This window comes from Physella acuta, unplaced genomic scaffold (assembly GCF_028476545.2).
Source record: "Physella acuta isolate Inbredline_101_S28 unplaced genomic scaffold, ASM2847654v3 ptg000186l, whole genome shotgun sequence".
Lineage (NCBI taxonomy): Eukaryota > Metazoa > Mollusca > Gastropoda > Physidae > Physella > Physella acuta.
Window position 1 is genome coordinate 1835290 of NW_026731705.1, and position 25355 is coordinate 1860644.

The window sequence follows — 25355 nt, forward strand, 5'->3', positions numbered from 1 at the left end:
ACTGTCACACGTCGTCACAAAAAGTCAGACTTCCAACTGTCACACGTCGTCACAAAAAGTTAGACTTCCAACTGTCACACGTCGTCACAAAAAGTCAGACTTCCAACTGTCACACATCGTCACAAAAAGTCAGACTTCCCACTGTCACACGTCGTCACAAATGTCAGACTTCCAACTGTCACACATCGTCACAAAAAGTCAGACTTCCAACTGTCACACATCGTCACAAAAAGTCAGACTTCACACTGTCACACGTCGTCACAAAAAGTCAGACTTCCCACTGTCACACGTCGTCACAAATGTCAGACTTCCAACTGTCACACATCGTCACAAAAAGTCAGACCCCACATTCAAAAAGACGTCGCACCTTTTGAAAACACCGGCTGAGCCTGGGTCTAGCCACACTATTCCTTCATATGCTCAGGACACAAAAAACAGGTGAACTCTACTTTACCTACCCCGTGTCCCGCCAAGTCCTGATAGGCAACTTTATCATTCACACCTAAAAAAATGAAATCATTGAACAAAAGAAAAAGTTTGTAAAATGACATGATGTTTCTCGAACCCGTACCACCCGCATTGTAACTGTTTCACAATCATCTCAGATAGTGGGGCAAAGTTAGTGGCATACTTTACTTAGAGTCAGCGTAAGAAACTTGAACAGTGTTTCTTACAGGCATCTCTTCGGAGCCCCTCCCAAAGAAAGTCTACCCCCCCCCCTTCGAACGAAAAGGAATTTATATAGAAAATATATACTTTTAACAGTGTCCGCCCCCCCCCCCCCCCCTCCCCCCAAAATTTTAGTCCGTATAAATGTGGAATTGGCTAATTTGGGAAAATCTGTATCCAACATAACAAGCCAGACCCTCACCTGGAATCCACAGGGCAGGAGGATGAGAGGCAGACCAAGAAAGACCTGGAGACGTGACCTGGAAGATGACACCAAGAAGATTGGATACACCTGGGGACAGTTGGAGATAGCCCAGGACAGAGACACCTGGCAAGCTCTTGTCAGCGGTCTATGTCAAAGGAGAGGCGACATGCAAACCTAACCTAGCCAATTCCATAGCTAAACAGAGGTTTATATAAAATAATTTAGGCCTGAGATAGTTTAGAATAGAAACATATATTCTAGATCAAGATAGAGCTATATCTATATCTAAATATCTAGAATCTACGGCTGGCTTATGTTGTTTTTCCGTAGATAAATTCCTTGTATTTTCGAATTAGATTATCTGTGAAGCTAAAAAGCAAGGATTTATACAAAACATTTAAGGACTAAAATAGTTTAATAAAGAAACTCAATAATTTTTTTGTGTTATTATTTTTTAAGATCGTTGTTTAGTGTTACTGCATGTTGTCAATTGATTTTGCTCTTTCTGTTCTTGTAGGGCTCTAAACGACCATCTCATGTAGGGCTCTACCCGACCATCTCATGTTCTTGTAGGGCTCTACCCGACCATCTCATGTAGGGCTCTACCCGACCATCTCATGTAGGGCTATAAACGACCATCTCATGTTCTTGTAGGGCTCTACCCGACCATCTCATGTAGGGCTCTACCCGACCATCTCATGTAGGGCTCTACCCGACCATCTCATGTTCTTGTAGGGCTCTAAACGACCATCTCATGTTCTTGTAGGGCTCTACCCGACCATCTCATGTTCTTGTAGGGCTCTACCCGACCATCTCATGTTCTTGTAGGGCTCTACCCGACCATCTCATGTTCTTGTAGGGCTCTACCCGACCATCTCATGTTCTTGTAGGGCTCTACCCGACCATCTCATGTTCTTGTAGGGCTCTACCCGACCATCTCATGTTCTTGTAGGGCTCTAAACGACCATCTCATGTTCTTGTAGGGCTCTACCCGACCATCTCATGTTCTGTTCTTGTAGGGCTCTACTCGACCATCTTATGTTCTTGTAGGGCTCTACCCGACCATCTCATGTTGACTTTTATTAGGGAGCTTGTAGAGAGTCAACAGTATTAGAAACTGTAAGAAAATCACGGCGCCCCACGTTTTTGATCGCTTATAGTAGAGTGATCGCTTGCATTATTGTGATGTATAACATTTATTTTCTACTTTTTAGTTCAATCAGAAAACGTGGGTTTTTTTAAACTTTTTTAATGATTATTATTTTCTACTTTTTAGTCTTTGTCTGTTTGTTTGCATTAAAATCTCGTAAAAGTTGTATAGCATTAAAGTCTCGTAAAAAGACAACTCGTAAAAATAATCACTAAAAAAGTTTTAAAAAACCCACGTTTTCTGATTGAACTAAAAAGTAGAAAATAAATGCTATACATCACAATAATGCATGCGATCACTCTACTATAAGCGATGTAAAACGTGGGGCGCCGAAGTAAAAGTTATATTACTATTGATTAGATAATACTATTGACTTTTATTCGGGAGCTTGTAGAGAGTCAACAGTATTAGAAACTGTAAGAAAATCACGGCGCCCCACGTTTTTCATCGCTTATAGTAGAGTGATCGCTTGCATTATTGTGATGTATAGCATTTATTTTCTACTTTTTAGTTCAATCAGAAAACGTGGTTTTTTTTTTATACTTTTTTAATGATTATTATTTTCTACTTTTTAGTCTTTGACTGTTTGTTTGCATTGAAATCTTGCTATCGATTTTATCTTTTCACTTTTTTTTTTGGGTAAACGAAGACAACTCGTAAAAAACACGTTGTGTGAATACGTTACTGACTAGAACACATAGATTTGAACCCGTGTCGAGTGGGTTAGCAATCGTGTGCCCAACCACTCGACCATATCGTCTCCCCCATACTGGCCACCAGTTGTTACGTTCTGGTTGTTTGTACACAAAAACCGCGTGACAACTACTCAGTAAGCAAAAAGAGGGAGAGTACCGAACCTTGTTTTCATCAAATTACAGTTACTGGGTTATGTCCCTTTTTCCCCACGTTTTTTGTACAATTATATAGGTGTATAAAATGATCAATAAAATGTTTCCATTGATCAATTTAGTAATAATAACAGTTGAATATTCTATTGTCATCCGAAACAAAGCTTCCCTGAAAATTTCAGCGCGCTAGCTAACTGGGAAGTGCCCGAAATTTCGATCGCAAGATTTGATTGGAAAAACAAACAAACAAACAAACAGAGGCGAAAGCAAGTTAAAGAAAACGTGGGAAAAACACGTTGTGTGAATACGTTACTGACTAGAACACATAGATTTGAACCCGCGCCGAGTGGGATAGCAATCGTGTGCCCAACCACTCGACCATATCGTCTCCCCCATACTGGCCACCAGTTGTTACGTTCTGGTTGTTTGTACACAAACACTGCGTGAATACTAGTCAGTAAGCAAAAAGAGGGAGAGTCCCGAACCTTGTTTTCATCAAATTACAGTTACTGGGTTATGTCCCTTTTCCCCCACGTTTTTGTACAATTATATAGCGGCCTAAAATGATCAATAAAATGTTTCCATGGATCAATTTAGTAATAATAACAATTGAATATTCTATGGTCATCGGAAACAAAGCTTCCCTGAAAATTTCAGCGCGCTAGCTAACCGGGAAGTGCCCGAAATTTCGATCGCAAGATTTGATTGGAGAACCAAACAGACGCGAAAGCAAGTTAAAGAAAACGTGGGAAGAAAAAAACACATCAACATTTGCGTTCTTACAGGGGCCGCAACCAAATAAATTACAAATTACTCCTCCCCCCCCCCCCCTCCCCGACTGGTAACCCATGGTGTGTGTTACATTATAATGCGTTAAACTTTTGATGAACAAAATGATTTTCCATGGAAGCCGCCATGCTTGTTGTAAAAAAAAAAAGTAAATAAATCGTGTGACGTCACTATAAATAAAGTAATTGATCTGGACTTTTATAATTATAGTGGTGTTTCTACCAATGAATATATCAATAAATGTATTGACGTCTTTAAATGAAATTGTGATTAACATTTTGCTAAAAAAAAGAACATTATTCTCTACATAAATACGTATTTTACAGCCCAACCCATATTTTAGGAGGAAGGGGGGGGGGGAGTGACACTGTTACGCTCTGGGTTCATTTCAAATCAATAACAACGCTTCGTGTTTAACTTCACTACTTTTATTCGTCTCAATGCATTCAAGCGTAACAGAACAGCCCTCGTCCTAACCGCTACTAACCCGCTGACTGCCAACTAACCCCCCCTGACAACCATTCACTCCAGCTTTTATACCGCATTCGACCTTGGGATAACAATACACAAACACACCGGGGTTAACAATATTCTAGGGTAAACTCAACTCACACACTCACTCTCCCCTAATTCTAGATCATTCTATCCTATTCTAGTCTAACCTACACTGACCCGTAACACTACCCCCCACCCAAGTATTTGTAGTACATACTACAAATACTAACTAAATCCCCAAATCCTAAGTTAACCTAGAGGGCGAAAACAAACAGAGACAAAATAGATAAATAGATAAATAAAATAATTTTAAAAAACAAAAAAAAAAAAAAAATAATGATTTGACAGGTATACTACACCAAGAGGAGAGTAAATAAATAATGCATTTATACATCTCTTTGTACATGAATCCAAGACAAACAACCGAGTAAAAATAACCGAAAAAAAAAAAACAGCAAAAAAAAACAAACCAACAAATCTGTGGTTTAAATTACAATTTACATCTCAGACTCCCGATTTAAAATTTCTTGACAAAAAATCCGCTAGAAGATTATCCCTCCCCGGAATGTGTTCTATAGTAAATTTATATTCCTGTAGCAGTAAGGACCAGCGTGTCAGTCTGGCATTATTGAACCTACATTTATGAAGGTATTTTAGAGCACGCTGGTCCGTCTGCAGTACAAAGCTAGCGTTGTATAAATACAACGCTAGTTTGCCTGTGGCCCAGACAATTGCTAGGCACTCTCTTTCTATAGTAGAGTACCGAGTCTCTCTCGGTTGGAGTTTTCTGCTGATGTATTTTACTGGTCTTAGGACCCCATTTCTCATTTGCATCAAGGCTGCCCCGATACCTCGTGACGAGGCGTCGGTCCTGAGGATAAATTGCTCATTAATATTAGGTAAAATAAGAAATGGTTCTGAGTTCAAGTGTTTCTGGACCAGTCTTAAAGCACGGTTACATTCATCTGACCACACGACCTTTTCAGGTTTACCCTTTGCTAACAAGTCTGTCAGTATTGCGTTGGCCTCGCTGAATTCTGGTATAAATTTAGCATAATACCCTATAAGTCCCACTAATGATCTTACCTCTTTCTTTGTGGTGGGTATTGCTACGTTTAAGATTTTGTTTACCTTGTTTCTCTCTGGTGTCAGTAGCCCCCTCCCCACTATGTGCCCTAGGAAATTAATTTTTTCAAACCCTAGCTCTAATTTGGCAGGTCTTACTGTCAGGCCCGCGTCCTTCAATCTATTGAACACCGCCTTTATTGCCATAAGGTGTTCCTCCCATGTCTCGCTGTAGATACAGATGTCATCAAAAAATGACACCACATTTTCCAAGTCTTTTAATACGACTCGCATTAATCTGGCGAATGTGGCGGGTGCCGTGCATAGGCCAAAGGGCAGGTAATTAAACTGAAATAGGCCCCAGGGTGTGACAAATGCGGTGAGTTTTTTGCTGTCATTTTGCATGGGGATCTGCCAATACCCTTTTGTGAGGTCGAGTTTAGTAAAATATTTTGCCCTATTTAATTTAGCGAACAGCTCATCTGTATCTGGGATGGGTTCCGCGTCGTAGACTGTGACTGCGTTAAGTCTCTTATAGTCTACACAGAATCGTGTCGACCCATCTTTTTTCTTAACTAGTACTACAGGTGCGCTGAAGTCGGAGTCGGACCTCTCTATTATCCCCAGTCTCTCCATTTCGTCCATCTCTTTCTTCATAAGCTCTCTTCGGGCGTATGGTATGCAGTAGGGTTTCGTTCTTATTGCTCTGGTGTTGGTCAGTTTTATTTTATGTTCTAGTAAACTTGTTTTTCCAGGTAAGTTGCTAATTACAGCTGTGTACTCTTGGATAATTTTGTCTAGATCTGTCCGCTGTGTTTTTGTCAGGGTGTCTCCTATTTTGATATCACTTAACTTAGTTTCCTCCAGTATGTCAGGAGTTTTTATTGTGTCCAATGGGATACCCGGTTCCATGTCCTCCTCATCTGTTAGTGATACTTGGTTTTCTTCTTCTGCCTCCACCACTCCTGACACTGCCGCTAACATGGGGTGTCCCTTGCTGTCGTCTGGTTTTTGTCTGTGATGGTACAGCATCATCCGATTTACATGGACCACCTTAGTGCTGTCCCCTGTTTTAATAACATAGTCCAAGTCTCCGATTTTTTTTAAGACTTCGTAAGGTCCCGCCCACCTTAGCTCAAGTTTGTTTAATAGTTGGGGCTTCAGTATCAGTACATGATCCCCCACTTTGATATCTTTGGTTGTGGCTGATCTATCGTAGTAGCTCTTTGCTTTATCTTTCTCATTTTCTGATTTGCGGGTTGCATAACTGCATGCCGTTTGCAACTGCTGCTTAAGGTCCAGCAGGTAGTCATATGCAGCTCTTGTCTTATATTCCCTTACTTCTCCTGTGAGGATATCCTTTAGGATGCTCATCGGGCCCCTCACTTTCCTGCCGAACATAAGTTCGAATGGCGGGTAACCAGTGCTTTCGTTTGGAACTTCTCTGTAGGCGAAAAGTGCTGCTGGGATGAACACGTCCCAATCGTCATCCTTGTCTATAGCTACTTTCTTTAGCATTTCCTTCAAAGTTCCATTCCATCGTTCTACCGCCCCGTTGGCCATGGCGTGATATGCCGAAGCGTGAATGATTTTAATCCCCAACATTTTAGACACGGTGCAGAAAATTTCCGACGTGAACTGGGTCCCGTTATCTGAGAGTATGACTTCCGGGAATCCCATCCTCGTGAAGATGGAGAGTAGCGCATCTTGGATCTCTGCTGCCGTTACACTTTTCAGCGGTACGGCTTCTGGCCACCGTGTGCATATGTCTACGGCTGTGAGTATGAATCTGTTCTTTTTTTTCGTTTGAGTTAGTGGCCCCACAATATCTACGGCGATTTTCTCAAACGGTTGTCCCACTACCTCAGTTCTACCCAGAGGCGCCTTGCCACCAACATTCTTTTTGCTTTTCTGGCAGACATCACAACTTTCGCAGTAACGCCTGATATCCTCCCCTGCCCCTGGCCAGCTAAATTGTGACAGAATTCTGGCTTTCGTTCTTGCTACACCCATGTGCCCCGCCATAGGTGTGTCGTGTCCTAATTTCAGGATGGTGGGCCTAAGTCCCCTTGGGATTGCTAGTCTAATCTGATCTTCTGTTTTGCTGTGTTTTATGATCTTATATAATAACCCATCTATCGTTTTACATTGTTTGCCCTTTTCCGCGAGCTTCCACCACCTAGCTAATGTTTTGTCTTCGCTCTGTTGCGTTTTAAAATCTTTCGATGTCGTTATTTGGTCTAAAATCTTATGCCCCGGCTCATTTCTCTGGTTGCCCCATGCTCTAAGTTGTCCTCTGGTTTCTACCGCCGCTAATGTTAGCGAATCTTCCCTCGGTAATTTCGCGCCTGCTACATTCCCTATTATAAGTTCAGCGGGTGGATCATCTAAAAGGACGGCAAAGAACTCTCCCGTAAGGTATGGTGTTTCTATGTTGACTACAGCTCCTGGTACTCTTTTCTTATCTCCATCCGCGGTCTTTATGGTTATCCATTCTTTTGTCCATCTATTCCTTGGGACTAGAGCTTTTCGACAAGCTACGACTACAGAGCCCGTATCCCGTAGGACGGTCACCGTCCTCCCATCCAGTTTTCCTGCAACTATAGGAAGTGACCCTCTGTCGCTTATGAATCTCCGATTAGCTCCAATGTTCCCTACAGGGACAGCGCCCTTTACTTGACTTAGGCATTGTCCGCAGTCGCCGCACTCCCCGCTGAACTCTGGTACTAGTCATATGTCTTGAATGTCCCTGAAGCCTACCCTTCTCCCTCTGTACTCATGTCTACGATTGGACCGGCACCCCGCCGCTATGTGCCCCTCAGCCCCACAGTTAAAGCATAAGATTGGGCTTCTTCTGGGACTAATATTACTACTCGGCCTAGGTTGGACCGGGCTTTGTCCTCTTCTCTCCCGTTGAAGGGTGACTTCATTTCTTGTGACCCATTCCTCTCTAATGGGGCTCTTAGATCTAGGTCTTAGGGTTCGTTTGTCCTTGTCCTCTCTAAAGGGATTCCTAGATCCTGATGCAAGTGCCATGGGGGCAACAAATGCGTCTTCTGTCACGTCGATCGGTTTTAATTTTCTGTCTGGGTAGATGTCAAAGTAGTTGTCACAGGCATTTTCTACGTCTGCTATTGTCCTCGGGTTTTGTCTGAGGATGTGCTGTCTTATGTCTTGTCCGACTGTTCTCACTATTTTGTCTTTTAAGAGTAGGTCAAACAGTCCGTCAAATGTCTTGTCACACTTGCTAGCTTCGACCCATCTTCTCAAGTAGTGTCGTACCCTCCTAATGTAACTCCCTGCTCTGTCTTGTTCTGATGGTTGGGCGCTATTAAACTTATCACTGTATCCTTGCTCCGTCAAACCAAAGTGTTTTAGGACCTCCCTTTTCAGCTTCCCATAATTCTCTTCTGCTCCTAATTCTGTTAACCACGATTCGCAGCCTATATCTAGCAGAACTTTCCTAAACTCGTGGCACCAAAACTTATCTTCTAAACCTATTTCTCGGGCTTCCCTTTCAAAAATGTCAACCACCACCTCCATATCTGTTTGGTCCCTACTGTTTCTCAGTCCAGTCAGCTTAATTCTTGGGGTCTGTGCCCTACCCCTGCCCTTTATGTCTTCCTCCCTGTTCCCCTTCTCTATTGCTAGTTCCAGCTCCTTCAATTTTAGTCTTTCTTCTGATTCAATTTTCGCCCTAGTTAGTGCCCTGTCTGCAGCCCTCTCGTCCCTTTCAGCCTGCTGCCTAGCCTTAGCCTCCGCCTCTAACAATTTAGTCTCAGCCCATTCCAACAGCTCCCTTCCCTCTAGTTTACATCTTTCCCCTAACGCTATAAAATGCTCTATCGTTAAGCCTTCGCTAGCCATCTCACCTTATCCACTTAGGATTGGATGCCAAAATTGTAATACCCAATATAATGTTAGGCAAGGGTAATCCCCGGTTGTGCGTACCGTGCCCCAGACTAATTCAAAAACACTTACCCCAAATACAAATCTGTTGTAGTAGTCCCTTCCCCTACTTTAGCCCTTCAAACAATGGTAAATCCTGTAATGGCCGGGTCATGTGAAGACGAAGACCTGGATCGACAAAGACAAAAGTCCTGTGACGGCAAGGCTCTGTGCTGGTAAGGTCCCAGGATGGTAGAGTCCAGTGATGGCGACTTTCTGTTCTGGTAAGGTCCAAGGATGGTAGAATACCGTGATGGCGACTTTCTGTTCTGGTAAGGTCCAAGGATGGTAGAATACCGTGATGGCGACTTTCTGTTCTGATAAAGTCCAAGGATGGTAGAACCCAGTGATGGCGACTTCCTGTTCTGATAAAGTCCAAGGATGGTAGAGTCCAGTGGTAGAATCCCGTGATGGCGACTTTCTGTTCTGATAAAGTCCAAGGATGGTAGAACCCAGTGATGGCGACTTTCTGTTCTGGTAAGGTCTCAGGATGGTGACGTCTAGTGGTGGTGACGTCCAGTGGTAATGACGTTCTGATTGCGACTTTCTGTTCAGGTAAGGTCCCAGGATGGTATAGTCCAGTGATGATGACGTCTAGTGATGGTGACGTCTAGCGATGGTGACGTCTAGTGATGGTGACTCCCCGTGGTAATGACGTTCTTATGGTCCCAGAATGGTATAGTCCAGTGATGATGACGTCTAGTGATGGTGACGTCTAGCGATGGTGACGTCTAGTGCTGGTGACTCCCAGTGGTACTGACGTTCTGATGGTCCCAGGATGGTATAGTCCAGTGATGATGACGTCTAGTGATGGTGACTAGCGATGGTGACGTCTAGTGATGGTGACATCCAGTGGTAATGACGTTCTGATGATTGCGCTATCTTTACTTTAATACTGGCCACCAGTTGTTACGCTCTGGGTTCATTTCAAATCAATAACAACGCTTCGTGTTTAACTTCACTACTTTTATTCGTCTCAATGCATTCAAGCGTAACAGAACAGCCCTCGTCCTAACCGCTACTAACCCGCTGACTGCCAACTAACCCCCCCTGACAACCATTCACTCCAGCTTTTATACCGCATTCGACCTTGGGATAACAATACACAAACACACCGGGGTTAACAATATTCTAGGGTAAACTCAACTCACACACTCACTCTCCCCTAATTCTAGATCATTCTATCCTATTCTAGTCTAACCTACACTGACCCGTAACAGACACCAAAGCAAAATATTGCAAATGTATAGAATTAAATGCCTTTTTTCCAGATCCATTAGCGATTAATTAAAGTTAAATAGTCTTTTAAGTACAAATCGACAACTATTACAAGAGAGATTGGGGGGGGGGGGGGGGGAGTGACACAATGACAGTAGCGTAGCAAGGGGGGGGCGGGGGGCGGGGGGGGGGACATATGTCCCCGGGCGCCGACCTTAGGGGACGCCAAAATGGGTTGGAAAAATAAATTGAAAGGTTGAAGGGGGTGCAAATCGAAATCTTGAACGGGAGGTGCAAATCGAAAAGTTTGTCCCCGGGCGCCGGGAAGGGTCGCTACGCCTCTGCACAATGATGTAAACGTGCTAACTATAAAGAAAACAATGCTACATTCAACAGACTATAGATAAACATCGTTACTCTTAATTCTGCAGGGATTAAAGCTTATACACTTACATGTATCATTATGTTGCATATAATTAAATTTTAGGCCAATGTAGGCCGACACACACACACAAACACACACACACACACACAGGCATCTAATTAATCTATATATAATATATATATATATATATACATATATATATATATATATATATATATATATATATATATATATATATATATATATATATATGGTAATCTATCGTTTTGGGGACGTAAAATCGCCCGCGGCTATTAATGTACGAAAACGTTACCTTGTTGTCAACGTTGTAATAGAAGTATATTGTGATATGTTTGTGTCAAATATTATAGATAAATGAATAATAAACCTAAATCAATGGCTAAATATATCAATATAGGCCAGAAATTAACTTTAAACAGTACTGTCTGCGAGGAAGATTTGCTATATAAACAGCAGCCATTTGGAAAATAGAGTGACTTCCCCGTGAATCTCGCGCTATAAGTCTATAAAAATAAAACTTTAACAAGATGGCTGCTATAGTAAATGAGCATGGTTGCATCTGTTGGAAACATCGCTAGTGCTCATTTTAATTCAATTGTTTAAAAACAGGTACAAAAATGAAACAAGGAAACATTTTTGTTATTTTCAAAACATAAATCCTCCTCAAAATGTGAAATAATTATTAAAATGTAAGGAGTCACCTGTTTTTCACATTACTAGTCGCGGGCGATTTTACGTACCTAAAACCATAGATTTCCATATATATATATATATATATATATATATATATATATATATATATATATATATATATATATATATATATATATATATATATAGCGACGCTACTGGCACATGCTCTAGTGTAACCAGTAAAACAAAAAACAAAACAAAAACAAAAAAATAATATATACAAACTTGTAAACAAACTTGAGTTTTAGTTTTATATCGATGAATAATTATAACAAACCTTTATACTAACCAGCTTTTAAAAGCACTGGAACTTTTCCACCCCGATTTTCTTCTTTTCAGTAAAGGGATATAGACAGCCTCGTCGTTTTTTATCAACACATTAATTGAGTTGTCTCCCTTTGCACACAAAATGAGTTCGGCTTTTGAGTAGGGCCATTCATTTTTCAAATCCACAAAAATTTGACTTTCGAACCCCCCACTCCCAGCCTCGTCCACAAGTGCCCGCTTTCGACGTATCCTGCCATCCTTTTCCCTAAAAAAAAAACCTCATACATAACAACATGCTTTTAATTTACGCCATTGGGTCAAGGTATTTTTTTTTCTATTTCAACTCAGCTTAGACCGAACTTATTAAATATTTTATAGAAAAAAAATGTGCTGTTTGTTTTTTAATTGTAGTTCAAGAGGGGTGGTACGCTGAGTGTGACGTCACTTTAGGTCCTGGGGTTTTGTGATCAGTGTTTCTTTCAGACTTTTTTTCTCCGGGGGTGCACTTTAAATTATTTTTTTTTCAGGCATCGCCTCTTCGGGCGGGTGGAGCTCCCCGAAGAACGTCTACCCCCCCCCCCCCCCCCCCCCACCAACGAAATAGAATTAATTTAAACATAAATATACTTTTACCATGGATGGATGGATGGATGGATGGATGGATGGATGGATGGATGGATGGATGGATGGATGGATGGATGGATGGATGTGTGTCCGCAGCTTTAAGTCGTATCTCCTCCTCAACGAAGCAATATCGAGGACTAAATCCAAAAGCAAATATGTTAAGCAAGTTCTAAGGATGATTGTGGGCCAAAAAATTCCCGGAATTCCTTCCTGGATTTACCGGTTAAGCCAAAAAACCTCAAACAAATGCAGTTTTTGCTCCATATCTCGGCAACCAGACCACTTAGCGATTTGGAACATTTACCAATCGATTCCTGTCATAATTTAGAACAATATTGCCGAAGAAAGTTTTCAAAAATATCCTTTCGTTCGGTCACAAAAAATTAATTAAGAACATTTAAACTGAGCATCGTGTAGGCCTAGGATGATTTAAACTGAGCATCGTGTAGGAGTTTATATGTCATATAATATATGATATTTACAAAAATTAAAAATTAAAAATTGTTATGGATAACATAAGGAAATTGCGCTTAAATTGTCACTAGACTTTTTATTAACTTGTTTTTATCATACTTGGGGTACGGGTTTGCCAAAAACAAAGATTTTTTTCAAGATTAGATCAAGTTGGATTATGTTACTATACTACATCTCGTCTGCTAGGCCTAGTCAGCCATGGTTTGTTTTTATTTACGACATCAAACAGACCTGTTTCTGTTGTTAGTAATGGCGGCTGCAACTTAGTAAAGTAAACAAAAAATTTAGAATTGTAGTGTAGTAGATCTACTTAAATTTAGGACTCTAGGACCTTGACTAGAGTGTCACTAGAGGTACTAGATCTAGATCTAGATTTAAATCTACAATCCTACATACTACATGTGTATTATAATTAATATTATTATTAATTAGGCATATTGTGTATGGATGACGTAAGTCAAGTCTACAAACTACAAGTCTACAGTAGTCTTAACTAAACTTATTTTACTACACTTAGCTTAGATCTAGATTAGAATATTTTGGTGATCTTTCGTTTTAGCCAGTTTTAGGTTCGTAAAATCGCCCGCGACTAGTAATGTGAAAAACAGGTGATTCCTTAAAGTTTAATAATTATTTCGAAGTGACTAGTCGGAAGATTTTTCTCCCCAACGTCTCCAGTCCACTTAGTCGGCAAAAGATAGTTCTGCGCATGCGCAGTGACCTATGGCTAGGGTTAGGGCTAGAGTGAGGGGTAGGATTAGGGTTAGGGTTATGGTTAGGTATAGGATTAGGGTTAGGGGCTAGGGATAGGACTAGGGTTGGTGTTAAGTGTTAGGGTTCTGCGGTTGTAAACACACGCATGCGCAGTACCATTGAAAACATCGCCGCGAAGGCAAGTCGTAGTTTCTCTCCATTGCGCATGCGTATCGCATGCGTATCTTATTCCGGCTAGAATAGGCCTAATTATTTCACATTTTGAGGAGGATTTATGTTTTGAAAAATACAAAAATGTTTCCTTGTTTCTTTTTTTATGTAGAATCTACCTGTTTTTAAACAATTGAATTAAAACTTTTCAGTAGTAAATGAAGACTAGCGATGTTTCCAATAGATGCAACCATGCTCATCTACTATAGCAGCCATCTTGTTTATTTTTTTTTTATTGTAAACTTATAGTGCAAGATTCAGGGGGAAGCCACTCTAACTTACAGATGGCTGCTTTTTATATAGCAAATCCTGCTGGCAAACACTGCTGTTTAAAGTTAATTTCTTGCCTATATTGATATATTTAGCCATTGATTTAGGTTTATTATTCATTTATCTATAATATTTGACACAAATATATCACAATATACTTCTATTTAAGCCTTGACAATGAGGTAACTTTTTCGTACATTACTAGCCGCGGGCAATTTTACATACCTAAAACGATAGATTACCAGTATTTTATTTAGCCTAGGTCGGCCTAGGACGACTTTTTTTTTAGACTAAGCATTTTGATGAAAATCTCAAACAAAATTTTTTAGAAAAAAAGTACCAATAATAGCTAATAGCACACTACTAGATCTGGATCTAGTAAACTCAAAAAACTGCTAGAACGGCCTATTTTTAGACTTATGATCTAACTAATTACTAATCATAAATAATCTAAGGCGAACGTGTTGACGAGAATTTATTGTTGACATGGATTAAAAACATACTTTTTACATAGTTTTGCAATCTTGTCCCTATGTCTGTGTGTGTGTGTGCGTGTGTGTAAATACAATAACTTGAGTACCGTTAAAGCTAGGTTAATGAAATTTCATATATAAGCATTAGGCCCTATATAAAAATCGTAGATAGGTATTAACTTTTGAGCGATTTCCGATAACCGGAAGTGGAACTTTTTCTACATTCAATTTTTCAAAAACTTATAACTTGAGTACTAATTCAGATAGATAAAAACAATTTCACATGTAAGTAAAAGATCCAATTCTCTGTCTTCTGTCAAATTTTGAGTAAGTTCTGTTGACCAGAAGTAATAATTTACGCTATCTCTGATTTCTAAAAAAAGCGTATGTAAATTTATAAAGTACTAATAATGTTCCGCACTATTATTTACATTTTGTTTTGTGTTCACTTGGTGTAATTCTTTTTTCTACTAGATTGTATTCTATTTCTTTATAGTTAGTTATTAGTGTAATTTAGTAATTTATTTTCTACTTTTTAGTGCATTATTACATAAAAGCTTGTTATTAAAACATGTTTTTTATGAATTTTTTTCCAGTACTTTATATGTTTTATTTACAATCGAGTTACATGACTAAAAACCATTGCGCGCCTATTGAACATGATGCCGCGCTATTGAACGTGGTGACGCGTGTGGAGTAGTTGGATAGAACTGCCTACTAATTTGGTGAAAAATTTTAATTAATTCATAAAAAATTTATTAGGCATGCAATTAAGTCAAATTTAATGTCATAATGCATTGTCTTCATTTCTTGACCCACATTCCAACTACAAACCGTATCTGTCAGTTAGAAGTGCCAGTAATTTCACTCGGGCGTTTCGATCTAGACAGACTGATGACAGAGGAAGTGAATTAAATAAAAGCTTGTAAAAAATACATAATTAGATTGTCTACCTTTATCTTGGGTTTTTATTAACTGATTCTACTTGTCATTTACATATTCACTTTCTATTCATTAAGACCAGAGGCAGATGTCTGGTGATATCCTGCAATCAAGTCAATCAGATGATGAACCCAAAGGTTAGTTTCTTTTGTAATGTTGCCAGTGTGTTGGGTCAAAGGTTAGGGCTTTCAAAAAAATCTTTAGTTCTGGTAGGTTGCTCTATGTTGTCTATTTATTTCATATGGTAGGTTGCTTTATGTTGTCTATTTCATATGGTAGGTTGCTCTATGTTGTCTATTTATTTCATATGGTAGGTTGCTTTATGTTGTCTATTTCATATGGTAGGTTGCTTTAAGTTGTCAATTTCATATGGCAGGTTACTTTATGTTGTCTATTTCATATAAAAACCAAGTGTATGTAGCTACTACATATGTTTATAGGCAACACCATCTAGTGGTTCTATCCTATTTGAGTGGTCAGTGTTTATCTCTACTGACTAGTCCAATATAGGCAACACCATCTAGTGGTTCTATCCTATTTGAGTGGTCAGTGTTTATCTCTACTGACTAGTCCAATATAGGCAACACCATCTAGTGGTTCTATCCTATTTGAGTGGTCAGTGTTTATCTCTACTGACTAGTCCAATATAGGCAACACCATCTAGTGGTTCTATCCTATTTGAGTGGTCAGTGTTTATCTCTACTGACTAGTCCAATATAGGCAACACCATCTAGTGGTTCTATCCTATTTGAGTGGTCAGTGTTTATCTCTACTGACTAGTCCAATATAGGCAACACCATCTAGTGGTTCTACCCTATTTGAGTGGTCAGTGTTTATCTCTACTGACTAGTCCAATATAGGCAACACCATCTAGTGGTTCTACCCTATTTGAGTGGTCAGTGTTTATCTCTACTGACTAGTCCAATATAGGCAACACCATCTAGTGGTTCTATCCTATTTGAGTGGTCAGTGTTTATCTCTACTGACTAGTCCAATATAGGCAACACCATCTAGTGGTTCTATCCTATTTGAGTGGTCAGTGTTTATCTCTACTGACTAGTCCAATATAGGCAACACCATCTAGTGGTTCTATCCTATTTTAGTGGTCAGTGTTTATCTCTACTGACTAGTCCAATATAGGCAACACCATCTAGTGGTTCTACCCTATTTGAGTGGTCAGTGTTTATCTCTACTGACTAGTCCAATATAGGCAACACCATCTAGTGGTTCTACCCTATTTGAGTGGTCAGTGTTTATCTCTACTGACTAGTCCAATATAGGCAACACCATCTAGTGGTTCTACCCTATTTGAGTGGTCAGTGTTTATCTCTACTGACTAGTCCAATATAGGCAACACCATCTAGTGGTTCTATCCTATTTGAGTGGTCAGTGTTTATCTCTACTGACTAGTCCAATATAGGCAACACCATCTAGTGGTTCTATCCTATTTGAGTGGTCAGTGTTTATCTCTACTGACTAGTCCAATATAGGCAACACCATCTAGTGGTTCTATCCTATTTTAGTGGTCAGTGTTTATCTCTACTGACTAGTCCAATATAGGCAACACCATCTAGTGGTTCTACCCTATTTGAGTGGTCAGTGTTTATCTCTACTGACTAGTCCAATATAGGCAACACCATCTAGTGGTTCTACCCTATTTGAGTGGTCAGTGTTTATCTCTACTGACTAGTCCAATATAGGCAACACCATCTAGTGGTTCTATCCTATTTGAGTGGTCAGTGTTTATCTCTACTGACTAGTCCAAGCCTTTTCTGTGTCACTCGCTTTGTCAAAATGGACTCAATTCAGTTGGTGTTAATGTAGGCCAGTTGGATGCTAATAAACACCTGAAAATACTTGACTAACAAGAAAACTTAAACAACCTTGTCAGTTGGTGATAATGTAGGCCAGTTGGATGCTAATAAACACCTGAAAATACTTGACTAACAAGAAAACTTAAACAACCTTGTCAGTTGGTGATAATGTAGGCCAGTTGGATGCTAATAAACACCTGAAAATACTTGACTAACGAGAAAACTTAAACAACCTTGTCAGTTGGTGATAATGTAGGCCAGTTGGATGCTAATAAACACCTGAAAATACTTGACTAACAAGAAAACTTAAACAACCTTGTCAGTTGGTGATAATGTAGGCCAGTTGGATGCTAATAAACACCTGAAAATACTTGACTAACGAGAAAACTTAAACAACCTTGTCAGTTGGTGATAATGTAGGCCAGTTGGATGCTAATAAACACCTGAAAATACTTGACTAACAAGAAAACTTAAACAACCTTGTCAGTTGGTGATAATGTAGGCCAGTTGGATGCTAATAAACACCTGAAAATACTTGACTAACAAGAAAACTTAAACAACCTTGTCAGTTGGTGATAATGTAGGCCAGTTGGATGCTAATAAACACCTGAAAATACTTGACTAACGAGAAAACTTAAACAAGAAAACAACCTTGGGACTTGTTTTTCAAATTTAAACATATTGTTAAAGTGTTATTTTTACAGTTATCAAGTAAAATATAAAAACATACATTCAGCTTTCAGTTTCACTAAAAACTAGTTTAAAAAAACCATTCATTCTCTTGTGCAACTATAGTAGTGTGTAGGGCTCAAGAAACCTTTCAAAACATTAAGAATAGGCTTATCTCTTCCCTCAGGTCTATGTTAAGTCATACATTTGAGTATTGTATACAGAGTGCTTCATTAGTTAAGTCATACATTTGAGTATTGTATACAGAGTGATTCATTAGTTAAGTCATACATTTGAGTATTGTATACAGAGTGATTCATTAGTTAAGTCATACATTTGTAATGTGTAAACTGTGTGGCTCATTACATGTGTAATAACTATCTCCATGAATGCTGATATCATGTGATACCAGCTGTTGTAATGATGTCACTCTCTGTTATGGTGTGTGCTTGAATGACATGGCAAAATATTTCTCTTGCTCCAGTTCTCAGGTCTACTAACACAGTGCGTAGAGCTGTGTTTTGCTGATAACTTTAAATGGTTACCTTTCATTTTATAACTGTTTTTATTGTGTGATAATTAAGACTCATTTAGATGACCACCTATAATTTTAGAATTAATGACAAACATAAAAAAGGTAGGAAAGAAGTCACATTTTGTACCAGCTTTTATTGATGTCAAAGTGATCAAATCTCTCAATATAGCCATTACATTCCAACTTTTTAGATCACTTCCTTTCTCTTGATGGGTGATAACACAAGAAAATTGTATTTTTATTCAACAATAAAATAAGCTACTTAAAGATAATTAAAAGATAACTAAATTCAATAACAAAAGTGGAGATAACACAATTTGGTAGTAATCTCATGATCATGTAGGTGACCGAGTTGATCATGTAGGTGACCAAGTTGATCATATAGGTTACTGAGGTGATCATGTAGGTGACTGAGGTGATCATGTAGGTGACTGAGGTAATCATGTAGGTGACTGAGGTGATCATGTAGGTGACTGAGGTGATCATGTAGGTGACTGAGGTGATCATGTAGGTGACTGAGGTGATCATGTAGGTGACTGAGGTGATCATGTAGGTGACTGAGGTGATCATGTAGGTGACTGAGGTGATCATGTAGGTGACTGAGGTGATCATGTAGGTGACTGAGGTGATCATGTAGGTGACTGAGGTGATCATGTAGGTGACTGAGGTGATCATGCAGGTGACTGAGGTGATCATGTAGGTGACTGAGGTGATCATTTATGTTTACCACTGAGAGTGGAGTCAAACATTAATTTCCGATTTCTCAAAACGCATGTGAATTTATAAAGTACTAATAATATTCCACATTATTATACACATTTTGTTTGGCATTTACTTGGTGTGCAATTCTTGGTACATTTGTACAGACGTGGTACAGTTGTACAGGCATGTACAGGCATGTGGTACAGTTGTACAGACATGTGGTACAGTTGTACAGATGTGGTACAGTTGTACAGATGTGGTACAGTTGTACAGACATGTGGTACAGTTGTACAGACATGTGGTACAGTTGTACAGACATGTGGTACAGTTGTACAGACATGTGGTACAGTTGTACAGATGTGGTACAGTTGTACAGATGTGGTACAGTTGTACAGACATGTGGTACAGTTGTACAGACATGTGGTACAGTTGTACAGATGTGGTACAGTTGTACAGATACATGGTACAGTTGTACAGACATGTGGTACAGTTGTACAGACATGTGGTACAGTTGTACAGACATGTGGTACAGTTGTACAGACATGTACAGGCATGTGGTACAGTTGTACAGACATGTGGTACAGTTGTACAGACATGTGGTACAGTTGTACAGACATGTGGTACAGTTGTACAGACATGTGGTACAGTTGTACAGACATGTGGTACAGTTGTACAGACATGTGGTACAGTTGTACAGACATGTGGTACAGTTGTACAGACATGTGGTACAGTTGTACAGATGTGGTACAGTTGTACAGATGTGGTACAGTTGTACAGACATGTGGTACAGTTGTACAGACATGTGGTACAGTTGTACAGATACATGGTACAGTTGTACAGACATGTGGTACAGTTGTACAGACATGTACAGGCATGTGGTACAGTTGTACAGACATGTACAGGCATGTGGTACAGTTGTACAGATGTGGTACAGTTGTACAGACATGTGGTACAGCTGTACAGACATGTACAGCCATGTGGTACAGTTGTACAGACATGTGGTACAGTTGTACAGACATGTGGTACAGTTGTACAGACATGTACAGGCATGTGGTACAGTTGTACAGACATGTGGTACAGTTGTACAGATGTGGTACAGTTGTACAGACATGTACAGGCATGTGGTACAGTTGTACAGACATGTGGTACAGTTGTACAGATGTGGTACAGTTGTACATAAACATGGTACAGTTGTACAGACATGTGGTACAGTTGTACAGACATGTGGTACAGTTGTACAGATGTGGTACAGTTGTACAGATGTGGTACAGTTGTACAGACACATGGTACAGTTGTACAGATGTGGTACAGTTGTACAGACATGTGGTACAGTTGTACAGACATGTGGTACAGTTGTACAGGCATGTGGTACAGTTGTACAGGCACGTGGTACAGTTGTACAGACATGTGGTACAGTTGTACAGACATGTGGTACAGTTGTACAGGCATGTGGTACAGTTGTACAGATGTGGTACAGATGTACAGACACATGTGTTACACTTTGTTGTGTTTGTAATACTTAAGCCCTTATGATTTGTGTGACTAGTTCCAACACTGTTGTGTTTGTAATACTTAAGCCCTTATGATTTGTGTGACTAGTTCCAACACTGTTGTGTTTGTAATACTTAAGCCCTTATGATTTGTGTGACCAGTTCCAACACTGTTGTGTTTGTAATACTTAAGCCCTTATGATTTGTGTGACCAGTCCCAACACTGTTGTGTTTGTAATACTTAAGCCCTTATGATTTGTGTGACTAGTTCCAACACTGTTGTGTTTGTAATACTTAAGCCCTTATGATTTGTGTGACTAGTTCCATCTATTTTTAGTACATTGTGTTGAGACTGGCTGGGACTCGTCTGATTTAATGGAGTCAGCTGTAGATGAGAGGAGTCAGCTTCTAGCTGATGACGCAACAGTTGACAGTAAGAGGAGCTGTAAGTTTGAAGTGGTTTTAAACTTGATCAACTTTTGTCATCTGGGCCATCCAGAGTTGTCTTTCAACTGACCCGTTATGTTTGGGCCTGGGGTGTTAGGGAGGGAGGGAAAAGGGCAGAGGGGGAGGGAAAACACTGGGTGTTGGGTTTAGGAGCTTTCAAATGTTTAAGCTGAAAAAGATTTTTACATATAACCTCCTGATACATTCAACTTGAAGAGTTTAAACACACACATACATAACTGTATTAAAACTAGGAGAAGTCATACTCTTAAAGTAGTGCTTATAGTTTTGTTTGTTGGTTCTAGTTTCAGGTGAAAAGAGCAAGATCACGATCTTTGAAGATGCTCTTCTTCTATGTGGTAAGTGAATTTGTGGTTCTTGATTGGTGGTGGGCAGCACCATTCGATAGCAAGCACAAATCTACTAAATATTCTAGAAGTACTAAAACACAGTGATCCACATACACAAGAATGCAGTGGCACTTAATACACTACACACTAGGCTGTAGCTAACACAATCATGAACTTATGGCTACAATAAAACAGAAGCAAGACAGAACCTTTTCAAGGCCCTTATAACTTACTGAAACCACTCTTTTACAATAGAATAACTCTCTACATGACATACAATCACAACTTACTACATGACATATAATGACATCACATACAGAAACACATACCACATAAAGCCTTGATGCCCACATAAAACCTTGATGCCCATCCACACGATGCTGTAATAAATGGCACTGGTCTCATCTGCAGGTTTTGGGCGCTTCCATCTGTGCTTGCTGCTGCTGTGTGGTTGGGCAGTGTCCAGTGATGCCATTGAAGTCTTGTCCATTAGCTTCTTGCTGCCATCTGCAACCTGTGATTTGGCCTTGACCTCAGCTGATAAAGGCTTGCTCAACTCCATTGTTTTCCTAGGTTGGTTTTTGGTGTCTTTTTAAACAGTAAACTCTAACCCTTACCCAGTTAGGTAGATGGGAGGGGGGGGGGGGGCTATGTGTATTGGGTCTAGTCAAATGTTAACCTATAGTCATGTTTTCTTTAGGTATGCTGGTGGGGGTCTAGTCAAATGTTAACCTATAGCCATGTTTTCCAGGTATGCTGGTGGGGGTCTAGTCAAATGTTAACCTATAGTCATGTTTTCTTTAGGTATGCTGGTGGGGGTCTAGTCAAATGTTAACCTATAGCCATGTTTTCTTTAGGTATTCTGGGGGGGGGGTCTAGTCAAATGTTAACCTATAGCCATGTTTTCAGGTATGCTGGTGGGGGGGGGGGGGGGGTCTAGTCAAATGTTAACCTATAGCCATGTTTTCAGGTATGCTGGTGGGGGTCTAGTCAAATGTTAACCTATAGCCATGTTTTCCAGGTATGCTGGTGGGGGGCTAGTCAAATGTTAACCTATAGCCATGTTTTCTTTAGGTATGCTGGTGGGGGTCTAGTCAAATGTTAACCTATAGCCATGTTTTCTTTAGGTATGCTGGTGGGGGTCTAGTCAAATGTTAACCTATAGCCATGTTTTCCAGGTATGCTGGTGGGGGTCTAGTCAAATGTTAACCTATAGCCATGTTTTCTTTAGGTATTCTGGGGGGGGTCTAGTCAAATGTTAACCTATAGTCATGTTTTCCAGGTATGCTGGTGGGGGTCTAGTCAAATGTTAACCTATAGCCATGTTTTCCAGGTATGCTGGTGGGGGTCTAGTCAAATGTTAACCTATAGCCATGTTTTCTTTAGGTATGCTGGTGGGGGTCTAGTCAAATGTTAACCTATAGTCATGTTTTCTTTAGGTATGCTGGTGGGGGTCTAGTCAAATGTTAACCTATAGTCATGTTTTCCAGGTATGCTGGTGGGGGGGGTCTAGTCAAATGTTAACCTATAGTCATGTTTTCCAGGTATGCTGGTGGGGGTCTAGTCAAATGTTAACCTATAGCCATGTTTTCCAGGTATGCTGGTGGGGGTCTAGTCAAATGTTAACCTATAGCCATGTTTTCCATGTATGCTGGTGGGGGTCTAGTCAAATGTTAACCTATAGTCATGTTTTCCAGGTATGCTCGTGGGGGTCTAGTCAAATGTTAACCTATAGCCATGTTTTCTTTAGGTATGCTGGTGGGGGTCTAGTCAAATGTTAACCTATAGCCATGTTTTCCAGGTATGCTGGTGGGGGTCTAGTCAAATGTTAACCTATAGTCATGTTTTCTTTAGGTATGCTGGTGGGGGTCTAGTCAAATGTTAACCTATAGCCATGTTTTCTTTAGGTATTCTGGGGGGGTCTAGTCAAATGTTAACCTATAGCCATGTTTTCAGGTATGCTGGTGGGGGGGGGGTCTAGTCAAATGTTAACCTATAGCCATGTTTTCAGGTATGCTGGTGGGGGTCTAGTCAAATGTTAACCTATAGCCATGTTTTCCAGGTATGCTGGTGGGGGGCTAGTCAAATGTTAACCTATAGCCATGTTTTCTTTAGGTATGCTGGTGAAGGGCTAGTCAAATGTTAACCTATAGCCATGTTTTCTTTAGGTATGCTGGTGGGGGTCTAGTCAAATGTTAACCTATAGCCATGTTTTCCAGGTATGCTGGTGGGGGTCTAGTCAAATGTTAACCTATAGCCATGTTTTCTTTAGGTATGCTGGTGGGGGTCTAGTCAAATGTTAACCTATAGTCATGTTTTCCAGGTATGCTGGTGGGGGTCTAGTCAAATGTTAACCTATAGCCATGTTTTCCAGGTATGCTGGTGGGAGTCTAGTCAAATGTTAACCTATAGCCATGTTTTCCAGGTATGCTGGTGGGGGTCTAGTCAAATGTTAACCTATAGCCATGTTTTCCAGGTATGCTGGTGGGGGTCTAGTCAAATGTTAACCTATAGCCATGTTTTCCAGGTATGCTGGTGGGGGTCTAGTCAAATGTTAACCTATAGCCATGTTTTCCAGGTATGCTGGTGGGGGTCTAGTCAAATGTTAACCTATAGCCATGTTTTCCAGGTATGCTGGTGGGGGTCTAGTCAAATGTTAACCTATAGCCATGTTTTCCAGGTATGCTGGTGGGGGTCTAGTCAAATGTTAACCTATAGTCATGTTTTCTTTAGGTATGCTGGTGGGGGTCTAGTCAAATGTTAACCTATAGTCATGTTTTCCAGGTATGCTGGTGGGGGGGGTCTAGTCAAATGTTAACCTATAGCCATGTTTTCTTTAGGTATGCTGGTGGGGGTCTAGTCAAATGTTAACCTATAGCCATGTTTTCAGGTATGCTGGTGGGGGGGGGTCTAGTCAAATGTTAACCTATAGCCATGTTTTCCAGGTATGCTGGTGGGGGTCTAGTCAAATGTTAACCTATAGCCATGTTTTCCATGTATGCTGGTGGGGGTCTAGTCAAATGTTAACCTATAGCCATGTTTTCCAGGTATGCTGGTGGGGGTCTAGTCAAATGTTAACCTATAGCCATGTTTTCCAGGTATGCTGGGGGGGGGTCTAGTCAAATGTTAACCTATAGCCATGTTTTCCAGGTATGCTGGTGGGGGTCTAGTCAAATGTTAACCTATAGCCATGTTTTCCAGGTATGCTGGTGGGGGTCTAGTCAAATGTTAACCTATAGCCATGTTTTCTTTAGGTATGCTGGTGGGGGTCTAGTCAAATGTTAACCTATAGCCATGTTTTCCAGGTATGCTGGTGGGGGTCTAGTCAAATGTTAACCTATAGCCATGTTTTCCAGGTATGCTGGTGGGAGTCTAGTCAAATGTTAACCTATAGCCGTGTTTTCTTTAGGTATGCTGGTGGGGGTCTAGTCAAATGTTAACCTATAGCCATGTTTTCCAGGTATGCTGGTGGGGGTCTAGTCAAATGTTAACCTATAGCCATGTTTTCCAGGTATGCTGGTGGGGGTCTAGTCAAATGTTAACCTATAGCCATGTTTTCCAGGTATGCTGGTGGGGGTCTAGTCAAATGTTAACCTATAGCCATGTTTTCTTTAGGTATGCTGGTGGGGGTCTAGTCAAATGTTAACCTATAGCCATGTTTTCCAGGTATGCTGGGAGGGGGGTCTAGTCAAATGTTAACCTATAGCCATGTTTTCCAGGTATGCTGGTGGGGGTCTAGTCAAATGTTAACCTATAGTCATGTTTTCCAGGTATGCTGGTGGGGGGGGGGTCTAGTCAAATGTTAACCTATAGTCATGTTTTCCAGGTATGCTGGTGGGGGTCTAGTCAAATGTTAACCTATAGCCATGTTTTCCAGGTATGCTGGTG

The 25355-nt window shown here is 40.3% G+C and overlaps 1 protein-coding gene across 8 annotated transcripts in view; it reads left to right on the plus strand.

The window, feature by feature from the left end:
- Positions 1-13078: 13078 nt before the first annotated feature.
- The window catches only part of LOC131936717 (synaptic vesicle glycoprotein 2C), a 37163-nt gene continuing 24886 nt past the window's right edge, over positions 13079-25355 (plus strand). Inside the window, exons 1-7 of one of the 8 annotated variants that reach the window (XM_059293774.1) lie at positions 13079-13204; positions 15115-15166; positions 15197-15243; positions 15538-15597; positions 21008-21115; positions 21423-21476; positions 21879-22040. In XM_059293774.1, the coding sequence (XP_059149757.1) occupies positions 15549-15597; positions 21008-21115; positions 21423-21476; positions 21879-22040 (373 nt within the window). In that variant the 5' untranslated portion in view covers positions 13079-13204; positions 15115-15166; positions 15197-15243; positions 15538-15548. Of the gene's footprint in view, positions 13205-15114; positions 15244-15537; positions 15598-15634; positions 15670-18367; positions 18581-21007; positions 21116-21422; positions 21477-21878; positions 22041-25355 lie in introns of those variants that run through there. The other 7 variants (XM_059293773.1, XM_059293775.1, XM_059293776.1 and 4 more) reach the window with 7 other exon arrangements.